The sequence below is a fragment of the Columba livia genome, chromosome 1 (assembly GCF_036013475.1).
Source record: "Columba livia isolate bColLiv1 breed racing homer chromosome 1, bColLiv1.pat.W.v2, whole genome shotgun sequence".
NCBI classification, from domain to species: Eukaryota; Metazoa; Chordata; class Aves; order Columbiformes; family Columbidae; genus Columba; species Columba livia.
This window is the reverse complement of record NC_088602.1, coordinates 98,480,896-98,502,646: the sequence shown is the minus strand read 5'-3', so window position 1 is coordinate 98,502,646 and position 21,751 is coordinate 98,480,896. Positions and strand designations below refer to the sequence as shown.

At 41.8% G+C, this 21,751-nt stretch overlaps 1 protein-coding gene across 3 annotated transcripts in view; it reads left to right on the top strand.

Annotated features, from left to right (window-relative positions):
* The first annotated feature begins 10,816 nt into the window (after nt 1–10,816).
* The window catches only part of LOC102088495 (amine oxidase [flavin-containing] A), a 50,163-nt gene continuing 39,228 nt past the window's right edge, over nt 10,817–21,751 (top strand). Inside the window, exon 1 of one of the 3 annotated variants that reach the window (XM_065069838.1) lies at nt 10,817–10,944. In XM_065069838.1, the coding sequence (XP_064925910.1) occupies nt 10,899–10,944 (46 nt within the window). In that variant the 5' untranslated portion in view covers nt 10,817–10,898. Of the gene's footprint in view, nt 10,945–20,601; nt 20,859–21,751 lie in introns of those variants that run through there. The other 2 variants (XM_021286528.2, XM_065069843.1) reach the window with 2 other exon arrangements.

Below are 21,751 nucleotides of genomic sequence, written 5' to 3'. Positions count from 1 at the left end.
ACCTGCCAGAAGTCAAAATCCAAAAAGCAGCAAACAAGATATATACTTACTTAAGCATGGCACAGTTGATACAGAAATAGCCTTTATGCTGCGGCATTGCATTGGTTCCATTGTGTGCACTCCAAATTACTAGAGGCTGGTGAATCTGCAGGAACTGCTCTCCGGTGGCTTTGTCATGTAGCCAAGAGAAAAAGCCCAGAAAGGGAAATTAGGGTACAGAGAAACACGAAGTGAGATCTACACTCAGACTGCCTTGCTAATGGCGCTTGCACTTCCTGGCTTGGCTGGACACTTCAGCCTGTGTTGTCACCCTCAGATTCTGCAACATGTGGAGGACTGGCAAGCTTCCTGAGAAGGGTCAGAAATTGATCTTTGGAGGCATCGTCTTTCTTCCAGTCCCCGTTCAATGCGTTGCAAATACACAAGTGAAGGTACTGTCAATCACCCTCCTGGCCAGATGTCTCCACTTCCAAATCCTGGCGTAGGTGTCATATCACCCTGGATTGATGGTGCGGTGCCCTGCCACTGCTGCCTGCCCTGGCACTGGCTACCTACACTGGTGGGCATAGGGTTTCACTATGAGAAACAGCCCTGGTGGACACCACTGATGGAGCCATGCCAATGCCTGTCCAGACTAGCATTGGGTGGTTCTTCTTTCTGTGAACAAAAAGTAAATGTACACTCCCATGTGTGGTTTCCAAAAAGCAAATGTACACTCCCATGTGTGGTTTCCCTCAGTCCTCTTTTCACAGATCTAAAATGAAGACTGAACTTGTAATGATGCCTATTTCTCATAACACTGCTCACAGGATTGAAAACCACTTTTATGGTTACTTAAGAAATATCCCAAAATATTTAGAAAATTGCACTGACTGCCCTATAGATTAATTAAGAAAAGAGACAATAGGCAATGCATTTTTCTCATGACTCAGGAGCACAACGTACCCGCAAAGCTGTCTGATGCTGCACCCCTCATTTCCAATTGTATGGATGGATGCACAGCTTCATGGTCTGGTCATACAGTGACAGCAAGGACTTTGCCACCCCGGCCAGGCACTGGCACTGGCACTACTAGTACTGCACTGCACTTGTAGCATGTGCCAAAGGCATAAAGCAGAATATAAATACACCTGCCTCCTGCTGCTGTAAATTACACTTACATCTGTGCTTAGCATTTTGGCTCTCAGTAAATCAGCACCACCGAGGCAAACAGCAAGCAACTCACATTTGAGAACAATTTTCCTGTCCTTCCTCTCTGTTGCCCTGACGCTACAAATTGAACTTTGATTGCTTTTCTTTGCCTGTATCATATATAACTCTGTGAGGCCTCGCAGACTCACGTTGCTTGCTCTGTACAGTTGAACGCAGCAGGGCTGCAAACCTATTTGTTGATCAAGAGGGTACATGTGGCCAAGCACTTCTGTTTGCCTCCTGGGACTCTCCTTTTGAAGATGGCAGTGTCGGCTGCTAAGCAGAGCTCTGAGAAACTATGCAAGATGGTGCATCACAAGATGCAGTCAGGTTTTTTTCCTTTACTGTAAGCACGTTGACAGACTTACCTTGACCAGAGATTAACTTCAGGTTTTCAGGGGGTTTTGTGGTTTTTTGTTTTGTTTGGGGTTTTTGCTTGGGGGGAAGGGGTGTTTTTGTTCTTTGTTTGTTTGGTTTTGTTTTGTTTGTTTTTGGTTTTGTTTTTTAATCTAGAGCAACATTAAGTTTTTTTTTTTCTCTGAAGCAGTCAAAATGTTTAATATGTTACTAAGTTGCATGAAGCAGAAGTAACCAATAGTATTCTAGAACATGTTTTATCACCAGATAAGCAATAATGACTATCATAAATACTGCTGAGATCATATAGTTACTCCAGAGGTCAAAAAAAAATTACTAACAATTCAAATTATTTTAATTTTAACCAATTTTTTCACAGTTCTTAACTACAAAATGTGCTAGTTCATTGCTTCGGCAAATTTCAAATAATGTGTGATCTGAATTTGAGTAATTATGCAAGGGAAAAGAATACTCGTATCCCTCAGTCAATCTTAGGAATGAGCATGATGTTATTTGTTTTAACACCCAAAATCATTGCTTAGAAGCTTAAAACTGTTTCAGGATCTGAGATTCTCTGTGAGGATTTGCAAAATGGAAAACACACAATTAATGTTATTTACTCAAAACAAAAATGTGATTCCTTGAGTTACACTAGAAAGACTGCTGAATCTGCAGGCTAACTTCTAGTCAAGAATTTTCAAGAAAAACAGAAATGACATATTGGAAATGAGACTTTCTGTCCTTCTCAGTTCATCTACCTAACAGAGATGGGGAAAGGTGTCTGTGTGACTGATTTCAGCCTACTGGTAAGGTAGGCTGGGTCCAATTGCCAAGTGCCTGGGCTCACTGCACAGGGAGAGGAGTGCTGGCAGAAAGGGTTGTTAAGCTCCAAAAACTCTGTAGTGAATTTTCTTCTCGGGAGGTGTGCTGGGGGTTTTACGTGTTCAGTGAGGTCATCATTAATCTAGACGAGAGATGAAGCTGTCTACTCGGCTTCAGTTGTCTACATCTCATACAGGATTTGCAGAGGAGAACAGATTTTTTTTCTTTTTGGATGCTTGCTATATGTTTCCAATACTGTTTTACCTGATAGAGAGTGAGAGGGCATGACAAATCTCTCTAATGTACTTTTAGCAAAGGTTTTTAATGTTTTTTGTTGTAGTATTGAAGTCTGGAGTTCAATGGCTCTAACTAGATTCTTTATTCTGGCTGGCGTTTCCACCAGGCTCTTTCTTACTCTCAGATCAAATCTTATTGTACTCCTGCGATATTTAACTGCATCCACTAATGATCTGCACTGATCTCCCCATATTCCTATAATGACTGCTCTGCTTCTAAAATGCTGTTCAAGTTGCGGCCAGGGTTCGTTATCTATAACCAATTCTTGTTCTCCGAATGTACTATCATGTTCACATTGTTGTTATCTCTCATACAAGCTTTGAATTAATCTCAAATGATAACAGCAATCCATGAGCTATATACAAGCCACTTTTCTATGGAGCTGGTAATTAAAGGAACATTTTTTTTAATATCACTGAAAGTACATTGTAAAGCCCAATGCATAAAAATTATCTTACAGTGTGATGGTGGTGAAGGACACATAGAAACCTTGATAAAAGCAATGACACTGCACAGTATAAATCTGTTTCACGTGCTTTAAAGAACACGAGCAAAGTCCAGTTTTTCACATACAATCCTGTCCACTATCCGGAGTATACATTGTACAATACTAACACTCTACCCTCCAAAGTCCAGAATGCTCTTGCACTCATGTGGTGTCTGAAGCCTGAAAAGTGAGTCTAGGCAAATCAGCAGGAGCTGCTAAACTACTAATGGAATTAAGTGAATGTAATATGCCCTCAGAAATATAGTAGTGTAAGTCTGTTACACAGTAATGGAGCCAGAGACGTAAAATGTACAGACTGAGTGTTAAACCGAGTGTACTAAACTGAGTGTTAAAGTTGTTGAGGAGCTGAGTCTGGGAAGGGAGACTCAGAAAAATCTCCTTGTGTCCAGAGGCAAAGGCTGCTCTGCCATGGCTGCTCCTTGCCATAACCTACATGCCTGCCTGGGGGCTGTGCTTGCCTTTTGGCCAAAACTCTTGCAGAAATCTCCCACTGGCAGCTATTTGGACAACTCCTTTTGAACACGACCCTATGCTCTGAACTGCTTGTATGGCCACTTCGCCTTCAGCTTGCTCCTCCTGTTGTGCAAGGAAAGCATCACGTGTGTCGCCTAATGAGGTCTGCCCCCATGAAGATGGGAGGAAGGAGCTTCAGAGCTTTGAACAGTAGCTGGAACTCTTCTTCTAGACCTTCCTTTGCAGTCTCTCCCACCTACTGACTTCGTATTGAAGCTTATATTGGAGATGAAAGTGTTAGTAGAACTAAGCATCCAGGAGGATTTATTTAATCTAAGCTTGTTGAAATCATTTCAAGGCTTCTTTTATTTGAAAGCAAACAAAGACATATACATATTTTTAAAATCCTTAATACTACAGTCAGTGAACATATTTTATCTCATAGTTACTAGAATGAACTCCCTTTATAGGCAAATGAGTCATGAGGATAAATTAGAGAGAAAGGAAAAGACTTCATGTTTGTCTTAACACTGGCTATCAAACTAATGGATGCAATTAAAGACAAAGGCTAGTGAGCTAAAGAGATTAAAAATTAATTACCAGCATAATTTTTTTAGTGACACATACTAACTTTGAGTTGCTTCCATCTATTTTGTTAGCATGAGTCATATATCTGAAATAATGTTGCTTTCACACCTTATGAAAAAAATAAATAAATAAATAAATAAATAAATAAAAAACAAACAAAAAAACCCACACAATATTTTGCGACCCCCAGAAGACATTCATCAAGAGTTTGTCTGGAATCTACTGGTGCTACTGTAGTGGAACATAACTAGCTATGAAATTATAAAGTTATTTTTAAAACCTGACTTTCTTTCTGAAAAGCTGTTTATGGGTCCTGAGAAAGGCTGGGTCCTGAGAAAAAAAATGGGCTTATTGCACTTCACCATAGCACTATGCATGTATCTTTTAATAACAGGACACAAACTCTCTTCACTCTGCCTATGGCTGTACCAAACAACTATCCCATTCTGCAAGAGCTGCCTGGGCACATATCTGAGTTCTTCTGGTAGATGGAAATTTGGGCTTTATTTCACCCATTGATGAAGCCTGCCCAGTGCTTATTAACATGCTGTTCAAATTTTCAAGATCTACTTCATATAAACGTATTTGACAATTTTGAAACTTATACAAAGAGGAGAGTTTGATGCTGTCGAAAGATCAATAATGATTATAGTCAGACCACACATTCATGCAGGGATGTTACTTTACACTTTTTAAAATGAGATAATTCAGTTTCCTTCCCAAACTATCTTCTAATTTTTACACCCCACATGCCTAGGTTTGTTGTGTTATGAAATGAAATTAAGAGTTGGAAATATTTTACAAAATAAAATTATTGATAGCATCTTAGCACATAGAAAATATTTACCTAAATCTTTGGTGGCTAAAAATACTTAAAATTTTATTCCATATTTCTGTGAAGTTGAATTATCTTTTGGTGGCCTCAAGTAGAGAGACTTGATTCAGTGAGTATGTAACAGGTTCCTCTGGTGAAACAGAAAACTTCATTGTGTGTAGCAGAGGGTATTGCCCTTTAGGGCATAAGTCTCAGTTTGTATTCTGTTTTTCTATTCCCAGGTGTAGAGGCGCACTTTGAAATTTGGATAAATGCTTAAAATATCACAGAATGTTAGGGATTGGAAAGGACCTCAAAAGATCATCAGGTCCAATCCCCCTGCCAGAGCAGGAACACCTAGATGAGGCTACACAAGAAGGTGTCCAGGCAGGTTTTGAATGTCTCCAGAGAAGGAGACTCCACAACCCCCCTGGGAAGCCTGTTCCAGTGTTCCGTCACCCTTACTGAGAAGAAGTTTCTTCTCAAATCTAAGTGGAACCTCTTGTGTTCCAGTTTGAATCCATTACCCCTTGTCCTACCATTGGTTGTCACCGAGAAGAGCCTGGCTCCATCCTCCTGACACTCACACTTTATATATTTATAAACATTAATGAAGTCATCTCTCAGTCTCCTCCAAGCTAAAGAGACCCAGTTCCCTCTGCCTTTCCTCATAAGGGAGATGCTCCACTCCCTTAATCATCTTTGTTGCCCTGCGCTGGACTCTCTCCAGCAGTTCCCTGTCCTTCTTGAAATGAGGGGCCCAGAAATTGATACAGTATTCCAGATGTGGTCTCACCAGGGCCGAGTAGAGGGGTAGGAGAACCTCTCTCGACCTACTAACCACCCCCCTTCTAATACACCCAAGGATGCCATTGGCCTTCTTGGCCACAAGGGCACAGTGCTGGCTCATGGTCATCCTGCTGTTCACCGGGATCCCCAGGTTCCTTTCCCATACACTGCTCTTTAATAGGTCATTCGCCAACTTATAATGTTTTTGTAGATTCACCTGGGCACATTAAGGTCATAGTAGTTGACTTTTTCCTCATGGCTTTAAGAAAACTCCTTACATGTAGCTGCCTATCTACCCCATTCCCATTGAAATTTTCTGGGTCCCCAAATGAAGTGCAGTGACATGAGTGATGCCTTGTGCGTCCTGCACTGTGGAGGGGACCAAAGTCTCTGGAGTGGTGCAGGGCATGAAAAGCGGTACATTGGTATAGTGTCAATGGGTTGCTGAAGGGCTGAAACTCTCCCAGTGATGGGAACCAGCTCAGAGCAAACCACTCCCCGTGTGCCTCTCTGTGTCCCGCTGCTCCCGTCTTGTACTCAGAATGGACACCACACCAGGAGCTCTGCTGGATGCTCAGTAATTGAAAGAATGGGAAACACAAGTCAAGGAGAGGAAAAACGCTGAATTTTTATTGCCTGAGTTTGTATTTCAGAAGATGTCCTGGTTGTGATTGTAAGGTAAAATTAACTAATCCAATATTAAGTCATGACTGATGATAATTTGCTTCAAGGTATTTATTCATTGATAAGAGTTCAGCACGGTGCCTGAAATATAGCTGGCGAGGAAGCACACAGTTGCTATAATTTTAAACATACCAGTAAAAACAAACAGTGATGAATAAAACCATGTATACAAGCATTTTTTTATACCAGTGAAGCTGTTCTAAAAAGGCAGGTTGTTTTTTACTGTCCTGAAGTCTTTACTGTCCTGTGTCTTTACAAATTCCCTACTGGGGACATTTCAGTTGACCTAAATGACTACCTATTTGAAGGACCAGAGAGAGGCAGACAGTTTGTATGAACATTGCCTAGGATGGATTTGCTGGATCTGCTGTGGGCAGGAGGCTGGACTGCCCCTTCCTTGCTGTTTGGGAATATGCGTTTTATCTCTTTCCACTTTCATAAAACCCTTGGAGAGACTTTGATCTGGGGCTGGTTGTTTGGATTTTGTTCGTTTCAGAGGAAAGTGCTCTCAAACTTGAAACCTTCTATTGAATATTATTTTTTTATTATATTTGCTTCTCATGGTGTACAATATTGTGTGTATACATGTGCTACATTGCCTTTTATAATTTCCCTTATTGATAAAGTCCTTGGGAAAAAATATCAACAACTATGTAAACATTACTAACACTGTAAATTAATGGAAGACACCAAATCTAGCTTAAGGTAGTCTAAGATAATGTACCAAAGTAGAAAATTGTCCTTAGAAAATACAGTAACACCTACAGCTGAGACTTCAAGTTACTTCATTACCATGCATGCTGTTGTCCAACAAAGGGGCTCCCAACAGAACCACTGAGTCTGAAGTTTGGAAGAGTTTGGGTTATTTTTCAAAGTTTTTCATATTTCAGCTTGATGTAATGCAGAGCACTAACCATATAATTACCAAAATTAAAATGTTTGTGAATGTAAATTTATGTGAACCAAGCTTTGCAAAAGGCTCCGATACTCTCTGGAGAGCTCATCTTTGTGCCTGCAGAGTAGAGTGCTAATCAACACAGATGATGAGTTGATGGCAGATATTTCAGTAGGCAGTAACTCTTAAAATTACATGTTCTAGGATATTTCAGATAAGCTCTGTTGATATCATTAAGATACAAGGATTACACGACTTCAGAGGTGGTTAATTATGATCTTAATAAGGACGATGAATCTTCTATTGATAATGCATTCTTGCCCTAGAGCACTTAGGTTCTCTCTATTTACCTGTCAAGAGACATTAATGAAAAAAATAAAGAGCTAAAAAATTATACCCTACACATGAATGTATGATAGATAACGTTTTTTATTTTGACAAAAACATTTTATTCTAATGCCAAAGATTTTCCCGCTGTTTGTGTTCCAATTTTCGGATGCATTGGCAAAATAAAGTAACAGGGAAATCAGGAAAGAATGCAAACCATCTCTGTCTTCCATCACGATTATGACTGATTTTACTCATCATTTGAGGTACAGAGCAGATGCAAAATAACACATAACTGTGACTACTGGTGACATCACCTGAGAAGGTTCGTTATAGTATATAAGGAATAGGGTGCATTGACAAGCAATTCTTTATTATTCGATTCTCTGAGCAAAAATTAATGTCTTTCCAAATAAAATTTTATGTGTTTGGAATAGAATTGCATTTACTGTAAAGTTCGCAATCCCTTTATTTTCTGCTGATTTCTGAGCACATTCCAAATTTCTCTTTGAAAATGTGTTCATAACATTTCTGAAAGAAGGATCACTCTCCATATGACACATCACCTGTTCCCTTTCCTACTCTTGCATTTTTCAGCAAGTCCTCAGCAAACCCTGATGGGCCAAGCTGTGATGTTGACAAGATCTGCTTGATCATCTCCCATTGGGTTCAATCCCATTGTTTTCAGGCAAGGCTTCAGCATCTGCTCTTTTTCCCCTCTCTCCCCACCCCCCCCAATCCTAGATGTCTGAAGATCTATATGAGTTGAGGCAGAATTATTCCAACGTCTCTTATTTGTATCACAGAGATGCTAAGGGGTTAGCAGTTACACAGTTCTGCCAGCCATTGCTATGCCTGGAGGCTGATGATGCCCGAGATAATCCTTGGTAGCCCCTTAGGTAGTTTTTCAGTCTTTACTCCAAGGGTTGAGGCAAGCATGATGTGTACAATTCACACTTTGATGTCATCTCTCATTGTTAGAACTGTTTCAGGTAAAACCACTTCATTCTCCATTGCTTTTTAACAAGCCTGCTGCAGCTTCTTTTTAGCACTAGAGAATTTTTGGCAAGTTTATCTATCAGCAAGTTATCTAGATACACACACACTTCCTGTTCTTATCACAAAGAATGTTCCTGTTGTTTTCCTCTGAATTTGGCTTCTAGATTATGAGGAAGTTACAGCTTGGAGAAACTTTTTATTTGTCAGATTCCCTGTGACCTGCTCACTGGGGCCAGTAGAGCTGTGAGAGCTCAAGAAGCAAAGACTTTTTTTCCCCAACAAGCACAAATGGCTGTTGATGCATTGCATTTCCCATTTCAGAATACATATCACTCTCAGTCTCAGACTTTCTCCTCTTGCTCACTTTACTCTGGTATGCAAGCAGCAGCGATCCCAGCAATAATAAACTTCTGTGTCAGTAGATGATTTCTCAGAGCAGCAGGCACCTTCTTGCTCTTCTTATTTGCACCTGCTATTTGCATGTCTGCAGCTAATGCAAGACAGTTAAGTAACACTGTACATCTACTTCACTTTCTAAAGTACCTATTTTGGAAGAAGATCCTTTATTCTGTCTCTCATAGAGAAGCCTGATGATTTCATAGATGTTTCTGCCTTCAGTCACTGTTATCATAGAATCATAGAATAGTTTGGGTTGGAGGGACCTCCACAGTTCATCTAGTCCAACCCCCCTGCCATGAGCAGGGACATCTTCAACTAGATCAGGTTGCTCAGAGCCCCATCCAGCCTGGCCTGGAATGTCTCCAGGGATGGGGCATCTACCACCTCTCTGTGCAACCTGGGCCAGTGTTTCACCACCCTTTTAGTAAAAAAAAAAAAAAAATAAAAAAAAAAATTCCTTATATCTAGTCCAAATCGCCCCTCTTTTATTTTAAAACCTTTACCCCTTGTCGTACTGTAACAGGTCCTGCTAAAAAGTCTGTCTCCATCTTTCTTATAAGACCCCTTTTAAGTACTGAAAGGCCTCAATAAGGTCTCCCTGGAGACTTCTTCAGGCTGAATAACCCTAACTCTCTCAGCCTTTCATCATAGGAGACGTGTTTCATCTCTCTGGTCATTTTTGTGGCCCTCCTCTGGACCCACTTGAATAGGTTCATATCTTGCTTATTTGGTACAACCCAAAAGTCCTAATTTTTTCCACTGTAAGAAAGCCAAGGCATTTCTGAGGACACTGACTATGTAGTATTGCACTCTCATTCAATTCTTTGGTCATATCCAGGTATGGTATAGGATTGCAGAACTGGGCATCTCTCAGAACTTATATCAATATTCAACATGAAGTGGCATTAGGATTTTCTGTAATTGTGTGAACCATAAAGGTCTTCTGTGCTTACTTGGCAGGAGAAGGACAGGATATCTATTTTTTCTCATTAGCTTCAGAGAGATGACATTTACCCTTTGGAAATAAAAATTGTATGAGCTGTAAAGTGCATGAAAAAATCACAACCACCATGTATTTCTGAGCAGCAATAGTAGAAGTGCAAACAAAATCAGTATTTTGGCAACCAGTTGTTATTTCAGTCTTTGGGAAGCTACTTTCATGCAAAGATTAACCTTTCATTCCCCAGCTCACAGACCAAGTGCTATTCGATCACAGTACAAGGTAAAGCTTGTACACTGCTGCAACCTGCGACACTGCAGCTCCATGGATCTTCTCCCCTCCCACACTCACCGCTGGAAATTTTAGTAAATGAAAAGGATTTAGCGGGTGCGGGCTGACAAAGCCTGAAGCAGTCAATGTCACCCACCTGCCTTCAGCCCTCCTGGAACATCCGGGACAGGCTGGTGCGAAACCCAGCCAGTACTGAGCCGGGCCCAGGCACAAAATTTACCCAGAGGTAGCGTGGGCAGCTGTTTTCCCCCAACGACCCCGGCCACCCTCCCGGTCTCCCGCCACCCGCACCGCCCCGTCGAGCCGGGCCCCGCTCAAAAGCCCAAACCGGGCGGGAGGGCGAGGACTGGAGGGGCGTGGCTGGGAAAGATCCCTTAGGTGGTAACCATTGGTGGAGGCTGTGGGGAGCCCGCCCAGTGGCGGGTCCGGGGCGGGTGGGACGGCGCGGCGCTGTCCGCCCCACAGAGCCGGGCCGGGGCTGGAGCGGCCGGCGCCGCGGGAGGGCGGGAGGGAGGGAGTGAGCGACCAGGTCGGGGGCAGCGCCATGGCCGAGAAGTACGACGTGGTCGTGGTCGGGGGCGGCATCTCAGGTGGGTCCGGGGGAGAGCGGTGTGGCCACCGCGCATCCGACGGCGTCTCTGGGGTCATCACCCCGGGAGCGGTCCCGGAGCCCGTCCTGCGGGCGGGGACGGCGGGGGGACACGGGTGCTCCCGGCCGAGCAGCCCGGCGGCTGGGAGCGGCGGGTCTGGGGGTGGCTTGTGCTCACAGCTGGCGTTGGGCGATGGTCTTCGGGGGCTTCAGATAAACTGGGGAAAAAAAAGGGGGGGGAAGAAATATCGAGGTCGATATTTTAGGACGTATCTCCTTTTTGTGTTGATGAGTACTTCGTGCTCATCTGAAGAGAATTCATAGGAAAACTGACTTTATAATTGTCCACAGGTGTAGGAGAATGCAGGGATACAGGCTGGGATTTCTGCTTCACAGGAAATATGATTTTTTCAAATTGTGGGGTTTTAGGTTGATCTTGCAGTGCTGGTGCTTGTATTCTTTTGATAAATACTGCAGAAAGTCATCTGGGAATATCTGCAAAAACACGTTGGGTTTTGTTACTGTGAGAAGAGCTGTACTTCATAGACAGCCAAATTCTCCTAATGCGACAGACTTGGAAAAGTACTTTACAAAATACTATTCAGATTCAGATCTCTTTTAACATTAGCAAGTGCATTGTGGTTTCTGATCGTTGTCCTTAAAAATTAAGTAATTATTCTAATGGAACCTGATGGTACCTAGGATGAGAATGTTGGTATGTTGGAGAAATTCTGTGTTTGATTTGTCCATCAGATAAACCCTGTCTTAGCAGCTTTGGCCAGATTTCACTTTTCAGGGACTGTTTACTTCATTAGTGATTCAGGAAAGATGAGTTATGTGACTGAGTGACTTCAGAGATACTACAGCCATTATTGCTATACCTAAAATTAGTTTTTATTAGGACTGAGAAGGTGTCCTTTAATCTGCAGTGTATTAATGCACAAACCAGCAAATTGTTTACTTAATTGCATTATTTCATTTGCTAAGAGAAAAATAATTGTTTAAATAATTATTTGTGATAATGTAATTCTGTAAATAATCTATAGTATCGCTGAACAGAAACAAAGATTTTGGACCCAGATTTCTTGCTTTTTAGTTTTACCAGCTGCCTGGGTGTTTTCCTGCTAGCACAAGCATTTGGTCTTTGTCTTTAAGGTTCTTGTAATGCACAAAGTGCCCTTAGGGAATTACCACCCATACTGTGGGCAGCTCATGGCAACCTGATCTTAACATGGTTATTAGGGATCTTGGGAAGCTCTTCGTCCCTTTAGGATACCTTGCTCCTCTGTCTTTCCAACCTGTAGCAGTGTTTTGAAAAAGCATTGTGCAATTCTAAGTGATATCTTGCCTCGCTGGTGCAAGAATCAGTAACATACTTCAGAACTCTTACACCTTGGACTAAAGCCTGGTGCAGGGTCTGAAATGGAGCCAAACAGGAAATTTCAAGGCTTTACACTCCCAGAAAATTTGTCAGTGGCATTAGGAAGACAAATAAACATGTCACAGCGCTCTTGGGGTACAGGAACATTTTTCTTGTTGTGGAAACCCTTATGTCATACCAGTGGCATAGAAATTGGTCTTTGCCTATTACGAGTTAGAACAGACATCATTTTAAGAAAGCAGCCTTTGAAAAATGGACAAGTAATGCTTTATTTTGTAATTAATCCATTTTTGTAATTCCTATCAGCTCTTAGTTTGTTTTGCTTTTCACACAGCTTCCCTATCACTATTGTTCCTGTACAAATATAGCTACACCTCATTTCTGTAAGAGGCTGCAAGACAGGGCTGCTTTCTGGTCTTAAAAGAAATAATCTGCATCTACGCTTTTGGTGCTGGTGAGATAAATAGTAAAACACGCTCCAGTATGGACAGGGTTTCTCCTTCTACGTGTCTCTGACTCCAGTCTTGACTTGCTGCTTCTTTTGTATCTGAAGATATATTTGAAATTGCCTCATCTGATAAGATTACTGTCTTGTCTCATTCTTCCGTATCTTAAAAACTCATTACCTGATACTTGTGGGAAAGGGTGAGAAACTTTGGGATAAACTGGTTCTTTACTAGGAATACGTGAAATGTATTTCAGGTATAAGCATGCTACTTGTTGTATTGCAGACTTCCCAGCAGTGAGATTGTGGCTTTTAAAAATATTTGTACAAGATTTGGAAAATGAAGCTCAAATCCTGATTGTCATCTCTGGAGATATCTATTCCTTAATGTGAAGTATGGTCTTGAGAGCCAGTTTCTGTGCAGCCTAAGGCACAGGTCTTGCTCATGCTCCTGCTGTCTGTACCCATGCGTCTGTACGTGGCCCTTCACAGGGACACAGAACCCACTCTGCCTGTAGGAAGCTGCAACCTGGGAATCGAGGGACCTTCTGCAAAGAGTGCTTCACAGCAGGGAAGCTCTTGCAAGATGAACTTGGCTCTTGTGGCCTCTGCTGCTGAGATTTGTCTCCTGTACCCCATGGAATCATGTTCAAACGGTCCAGATGGCATCAGCAAGTGTGTTTGGACCCCCACAGAGAGGGAGCTGCAGAGCTTGGGCTAGATTCCTCTTTTTACATGGGCTTGCATGTTAAAAAATGTGAATGGTGGCCAGGAAAGGCCCCAGGCACATGTTTGTGTCATTCTTAATGGATAGTGTCCCCTATAACACCGTTAATATTAATTATAACATTTTATACTCAAACATATTAGATAAACTGATGCCTGAAATTAAAGACTTTCCCTATAGCCACGGAGGGTTCTCGTTTGTATGCCCTGAATATTGCTCCCATTTTCTATTTATAGCATTTTTCTACTGAAATGAAGAGGGTGTTCTGGCTTGAATTGATTTTGACCTTTTTCTTCGGCATTTGTTTTCTTGTGCATGTTTGTTAAACACAATAAGCTGACAGCATGTGATGTGCCATGGGTGCTTGTCTGATCAGTTGGCAGGACTGTAAACGTAACATCCCATCAGACAGTCCTCTGATGCTTGGGTTAAGGGGCTACATTAGTTGAGGACTAGGAGATTGTCATCCTCTATGTGGACTAACTACTGTATTAACGGTTTCCAGAAGTTGTCCCTTTTATGCAGGAAGTCACCGCCCTAGTTTTGACACATCATCCCCATCCCGGCTCTGTTATCCATTCCCCAAGCTAAGACCATAATTACGGGGAAATTCAGATTTTGGCTCCGTAGCCCTAGGATAGGGCATACCGGCTTGCTCTGAGGCAAGACATGAGTTGTAAGGAGGTCTGGGATGCTCTGTCAGTCCTTGTGAACTGTTAATTAACAACCAGGCAGCACTAAGTGCTTGAAGAGTTTTGTCAGAAACCTCAGATATTTCAGCTTTTGAGAGCTAGAAAATGGCTACTGCTTACCTAGAACCTGTAAGTCCTCAAAACTTTCTAACTGACCTTATTGGGGCATATTTTCATATGGATAACAAAATGCGCTGTGTTGACTCAAAGGCTACCTCCTTGCCAAATTGCAAGTTGCTGCTAGAACTTACAAAATAGGAAAAAAAAAAAAAAAGCCAATGGTTTTCAAAATCAAAGAAGAATGTTTCTTTCCTGAAGGGTTAGAAATAGCCAGCCAATTTTGACTAAGATTTTCCAGAAAAAAAGAAAAAAACGAGTCAGCCTGAAAAACACACTCTGAAAATTCAAGCTTAAGTAGTTCGAAAGTTGGCAAAAAAAAATAAAAATGAATGTAAGCAAAACACCCCAACTTTTTCAACTTGAATCTTAGGGTACATCTGTATGCCAACCTCACCTTACACATGAATTTTGGACACTGGAAACCCAGTTTATCAAAAGATGGCATGGGGAATTTAAAATGTTTGTCTGAGTAATGCAAACCAGAGACACGTCAGATAAGAAGTATGTCCAGAAGCAGGCGAGTCCAAGAGAACTTGTACGCAAGTATCTTTTGGAAGAAATTTCAGCACATCATGTTACAAACAGAAGACACAAGGGAAACATGGCCATAATTGAAACTTGCACTGAAGATTATCGTTCTTTGACACAGACAGTTCTTATTTCCAGATGAAACCACATTTGTTCTTAGCTCAAAACAGGGAAATCTCATGGCTCAACAAAATAGACACTTAGATTTGCCAGCCACGTACAGAAAACAGCACTGTTTTCTGTTGCACTTGTGGAGGAATCAAAGGGCCACAAATTGTAGGAGAATCTGTGTTGTAAAAATAGTAGTAATTAGTCTTTATATTGAAACAAAACATATGCTATACTATTAAGGCTTTTTTTTTCCTCCTCTTCATGGAAGAGCACTATGCGTTGGCATCTCCTGCTCCGTGGTGTGTGATTGACAGCTCCACCACTTGAGCTACCTACGCATTGGCTGTAGTCTCTGAGTGAAAGACCGAATGATGAGGAAATGCAGATTTTCCTTGCCTGCTATAATGGCACCATAACTTATGTTGTATACTGCTCTGTTTGTTATGACAGCATGCCAAGCTGCTGGTGGGTGGTAGTGTCAGATAAACTGTCAAATACACAGTTACTGGTAGAAGATATAATCAGTCCCACCTTTGTAAATCTAGAATAGTTTTCACTAGATTTTTTTTCTAGTGTTACTTCTAAATTTACCCAGAATTTGACCTGTAGGAATGTCATAGCTGGTTCCTAACATGTATCTTGTGTTCATCTCTTTGCATTTGTCCTGTGCTGGGCTCCGGCTACCCCATTTCTTCCGCTTCTTTCTAGATCCAAGAGGAAAGCTGATAATTGGTGATAATATTGTCACTTGATACCAGAAATTCCTATAAGCTATTTTTTTTGGATGCAGAAATAAATATAAATGTTTCACAGATCTCTCAGTTCCCCATGTACTGCTTGCAAGCTGACTGCCATTATGATAATAGTTTATAGCAGGAACAAAACATTCAGACCCCTATATAAAATGTAATAGATGATATGTGCAATACTCATGAATAAGCAGAAATACCAGTTTTCATTTGCCATCTTCTGCATCATGTGTTCTAATGTTTTGCTCCTAAACATGCAAAACCTTATGATGTGGGGCATGGATTTTGGTTAAGACACTCCTTTGCGTTATGCTCAGTGCTAGATGTTTAGTTTTGGCCAAAATATGGTTGTGGTGTGTTCATTATACAACCAGATGTAGAAATATTCTTATTTTCTTCATCTTTCATAATATTCTTCATGTGGTTTTCTATGGTAGATGCATCATTTAAAAACATTGTCTAACCCAGGGGGTAACCTGTAGAGTCACAGCTGGTTCTGCTCCTGAGTGAAGAATGTGTCAGGTTTGTTTCTGACAGAACCACAGCGTACACTAGCATGATTCATAGGTTAGCAAATTCAGAGCTCCTAAGAGAGTACTGTAAACCTATGGTTTATCCTTGAGGAACAGATGTTGCACCATGCCTCAGGCTTAAGTGAAAGGTGTTGAAAGGTAGGAAAGAGTATTAGCTTGGTAGGTCTGAAGTTTTAAGAGTGTTATTTACTACAGCTAGCGAAAGAAATAGCCAAGTAGTTAGGACAGATCTCTAAATATTCTAGCGTAACAAAACCAGGAATGGGACAGGTATTATGTCTTTCCCAGGAATACCAGTGCTGATGTTCTTCATATTTGTGGTAATGATGTTGTTCAGTTTTGCAGCAACATTTTTTCACATATGTATTTAGCTGAAGATCACCAATTAACTGACAAGAATTTATTCTACATACTGACCAAAACAGATATCAACAGTTAGAAAATGGGCATAATTATCTTAGACGTTTCCATAAAGTAGAAGGAATCAAAACATCATCATTTTAACTGGTGCTACTCATTTTAATATGTAAGGGGAAGGAAGATGCTCCATTTCTAACCGTGTGCTTATACTAGTTACTTTTTTCTGCCTTTGTTTTGGGGGGAGGAGGACAGAGTTATTCTGGGGAAGAGTTGTTTACTGCAATGGGCTCTGGGCTTGAAAATCACAGTGGGTGTGTACGGAGAAGTAGATTCAGCCTCGAGATTCCTTCTTCCTGCCCACTGTGTTTCTGTTAACATTGTCCATGAGAATCTGTCTTTGTACCCTTCAGAACAAGGCTTGCGTCTGTTGAAAGCTTTTAGACAGTAGTGCCATTGAAAGCAGTTAGAGTGGCTTCATCTCGGTTGGACAATGTACTCTGTAATAGAAAATATTTATTCTCTTTTGGTTGAAATCTCTGGTGAATCAACTGGATTATTTTTGATGGGGGCGGGGGGAAGAATTTACAAAAAAGAAATGGAAAACATTTACCCGAAAATTACTAAAAAAATAAATGCAACCTCATCCCCGGTATCAAGTATTCTAAAACAAGGATTGAGAAAGAACATATGGAAAGATAAAATGCAGTTTCTGATAAACAGAAAGTTAGCAATGTTATGGTATTAGGCAACACTGAAGAATAAATGAATGTAGACTTGTGATCCGCACTGTATATTCCTGCTGTTTTGTGCAAATTTAAGGGGCTGTAATTTAATCAATAAGTTTTTTCATTTTCTGTGGCATTTTTAAGGCTTCAAATCTTTAGTCTGTGAAGGAAAACTGTTCTTTAATTCTCAGTCTTCTGTATGTTGTTGCCCATTAGTGATTTCTCTGGTCGGTTTGATGTAACTGAATACATTGTAACTATATTTTTAAATTTATTTAAGTACTATCATGTGTACAAAAATGCCAATGAAAAGAAAATCGGGGGAGGGGGAGAAGGAGAAGAGAGAAGTGAGGAGATTTTGCCCTACAGTCATAGTAGAAATGTTTTGTGTCTCTTATTGACAGGTTCATGTTTACTTGGCAAACAGACCTCTAGTTGAATAATGAGAGCTGATTCAAAGGTGACCATTGCCAGATTTAATTACTCAATTGTGTTTGGAAAAAGTTAAGTCTTCCATCAGGGAAGCAGTAAAATTAATTGCAGCATTAGCATGCTGTTACAGTGGAACTTTAATGAGGATATATCGACAATTGTCTCACTTTACTGATGTATTATGCGAAAAAAAAGCTTAAAAAGTATTCCCCTGCTAAGATTAGAAAAATGTAGCACTTTTCCAGAAAGATGTTTTTTTCCTTATGTTAAAGCTTGCTAGAACAGTGCAATAATGGGTTAGTAGTTTCTCACACAAGGTAATTCTCCCACTCCATGTACAGTACAGTGGATTAGCAAGGATTTTACAAAGGAATGTATTAATTTGGTTTTGGTAAACTTTCAGCCCGATGGTGGGTGCATAAAAGGCAAATGCACTTTGTCAAAGAAGCTAGCAAGTACGCAAGCAAGGTAGCTAGAAAACCATCAGAAAACCAGCAGACAGTTACCTTTTCAGTAGTAACAGGTAATTTTCTCTGCCTTTGTTTTCATGTGCTTAATATAATACATATGTAGTGGCCTCAGCTTGAAGGGTTAGAAGGTTAATGGTGTCAGAATATCATCACTCTCCTTCACTGCCCTTCATTACCCTGTATGGGTACTGCCCTGGCATGTTTGGGAGATGCTCAGCATACATCATGTAAGAAGTGCTGTCTGGGAAAGATGTTGGTGATTTTTGCTTCCAGTCATGGTGTGTCAGTTAATCTCTTTGATGTACTGGATTTACAGAGCCTAGATTTTGAAAAGTAGAATCACTATACTATTACTATAGACTTACTATCACACTTTCAGCCTGACCTCCATCCCTGGAAAGGTGATGGAGCAGCTCATTCTGGACATCATCTTCAAGCGTGTGGAGGAAAAGGAGTTTATCAGGAGTAGTCAGCATGGGTTCACCAAGGGGAAATCATGTTTGACCAACCTGATTGCGTTCTATGATGTATGACTGGCTGGGTAGACGAGGGGAGAGCAGTGGAGGCTGTCCACCTTGACTTCAGCAAGGCTTTCGACACTGTCTCTCACAACATCCTCATAGGCAAGCTCAGGAAGTGCAGGCTGGATGAATGCACTGTGAGATGGATCATGAATCGGCGGGATGACAGAGCTCAGAGGATTGTGATCAATGTTGAAGAGTCTGATTGGAGTTCTGTAGTTAGTGGGGTCCCCCAGGGGTCAGCGTTAGGTCCAGTCTTGTTCAACCTATTCATCAAGGACCTGAATGAAGAGACTGAGTGCACCCTCAGCAGGTTTGCTGATGATACCAAACTGAGAGGAAGGGCCAACACAGCAGAAGGCTGTGCTGCCATTCAGTGAGACCTGTACAGGCTGGAGGACTGGGCAGAGAAGAACCTGATGAAATTTAACAAGGGCAAGTGAAAGGTCTGTACCTGGGAAGGAATAACCCCAGGCACCAGTACAGGTTAGGAGCGGACCTTCTGGAAAGCAGCTCTACAGAAAAGGACTTGGGAGTTCTGAGTGTCAGCAGATTGACCATGAGTCAACAATGTGCCCTTGTGGCCAAGAAGGCCAACGGTGTCCCGTGCTGCATTAAGAAGAGTGAGACCAGCAGGTTGAGGGAGGTTATCCTCCTCCTCTACTCTGCCCTGGTGAGGCCGCATCTGGAGTCCTGTGTCCAGTTCTGGGTTCCCCAGTTTAAGAAGGCCAAGGAATTACTGGAAGGAGTCCAGCAGCAGGCTACGAAGATTATTAGGGGCCTAGAGCACCTTTCTTATAAGACTGAGAGAACTGGGTCTGTTCAGCCTGAGGAAGAGAAGGTTTAAAGGGGATGTCATCAATGTTTATAAATATCTCAAGGACTGGATGTCAAGAGGATGGGACCAGACTGCTTTCAGTGGTGCCCAACAATAGGATGGGGGGCAACAGGCACAGACTGAAGCACAGGAGGTTCCATCTGAACATGAGGAAAAACTTCTTTACCTTGAGGATGCCAGAGCACTGGAACAGGCTGCCCAGAGAGGTTGTGGAGTCTCCTTCTCTGGAGACATTCAAAACCCATCTGGACACATTGCTGTGTGGTCTGCTCTAGGTGAACCTGCCTTATCAGGCAGGTTGGACTAGATAATCTCCAGAGGCCCCTTCCAACCCTAACCATTCTGTAACCATTCTTGTAACCCCAGTATTGAGGCAACTTGGAATTACTCTTGTAAACACTACTCTGATAAAGGCTTCCTTAAAAATAGGGAAATATTTCCTCATTATGGGTCTCAATTGGGAACTGAGCTCAGGTCTCTTAAGTCCCAGGCTTGTGCAGTATCTGTAGAGTTGAACATTTTTCTCCTATGAGGTTGAGACATGCTTTGTCGTATTTTCCATTAGACTACATACAAAATTCAGTATTGTTTAGCATCTCTGTTTCAGCCATGGTCTATGTCTGGTAGTCTGCAGATTGGCATAAATCCATCTTAGTTTCCTTTTTTTTTTTTTAGCTGTATATCCAGTGTTTTGATGCACTTGAAACTACTTTGCTTGATAGGATTATGACAATTTTCTGAAATGAAAGCAGCAGTAGTATCATCTGTAGCAGCAGTAATTCTGAGTCCTTGATAGCGCTGCAAAATCAATAGGAACAGAGCTCTCCTGCATGGTGCCTTCGGACAGGTGGGAGCTTGGTGTGAGATTGCCATAGAAACCCTTGTGGAGGATGTATAAGTCATCTTGCCTTGTTTATTCTCATCTAATAACAAGTGAATTTCTACAGCCAGATACTTCAAATGAGGCATGGTTTTGGCAGTCTCCTTTCATCTTTCTAAGGCAAGTAATCTATTTCTAATTCATAGAATTAGAGTAAGATCTGGAAGGAGGATGGCCGGTGATTCAGGATGATTTGCAGCTTTATCTCTAGACTACACTTGGAGGAGGTGGAGGAAGCAACGGGGCACAACAGAAGCCTCAGCTGTGACAGACATGTCTGTGCTGCAGTCATACAGGACTACATAGGTGCCTTTTGAAATGCCTGGCATGAGTCTTGTCTGTGGCCTACGACATCGCAGCCCAGTACTGGATTTGACCCTGCATGGCGTGCTCACAGGTCATGGTGGGTATCCCCAATATCAGCCTTGAGAAAAGAAAGCTTAGGGGACACCTCATCACCAAGTTCCAATATTCAGGGGGTGGCTACAAAGAAGATGGAGACTCCCTTTTTACAAGGAGTCACACTGAAAAGACAAAGGGCAATGGGTATAAGTTGCTCCTGGAGAGATTCCGATTAGACACAAGAGAGAATTTTTTTGCTCTGAGAACAATCAGCCATTGGAATAATCTCCCCAGGGAAGTGATGGATTCCCCAACATCAGACACTTTCGAGACTCCACTGGACACGGTGCTGGGCCATCTTGACCAGACTGTGCTTTTGCCAAGAAAGGTTGGACCAGATGATCCTTGTGGTCCCTTCCAACCTGGTGTTCTATGATTTTATGAATATCCTAGGACATTGTGTCTGGTATCAGAGCCAACGTGCTCTGGAAGGCTGTTGTTTTAGAGCAGCACTCTCATTACAGGAGGTTCTTATAGTATGAAGGTACTGCCCTCCCCCTTGACAGCTCCTGGGAGATGTGTGATGCCCTCTGGGGAAGTAGGGGAGGTGAGAGGCTAGCTCCATGTGGCCTGAGGGGAGCTGAGCAGGAAGGGACAGGGTAAGGAACTGGAAAGGAGAGGATCTCATTCCTTCCTGTCTCTCTTTCTCACACCATTGATCAAACAAATAAATGTGCTCTCTCTGGCATCCAGTTCTGTAGAGGGTACCGGAACAGCGACAAAAGTCTTGAAAATTCAGGTTATGGAGGAGATAAAGGCAAACTATGCCATCTATTTGGAGGTTAATTGTGTATCAAAAGCACGTAGGCTTCATGACCTGTGGGATGCTTAAGATATACCTGTGGAAGCCCCTGTATCTGGTGCACTTCAGTCACACCAGAATGGAGCTGAAAA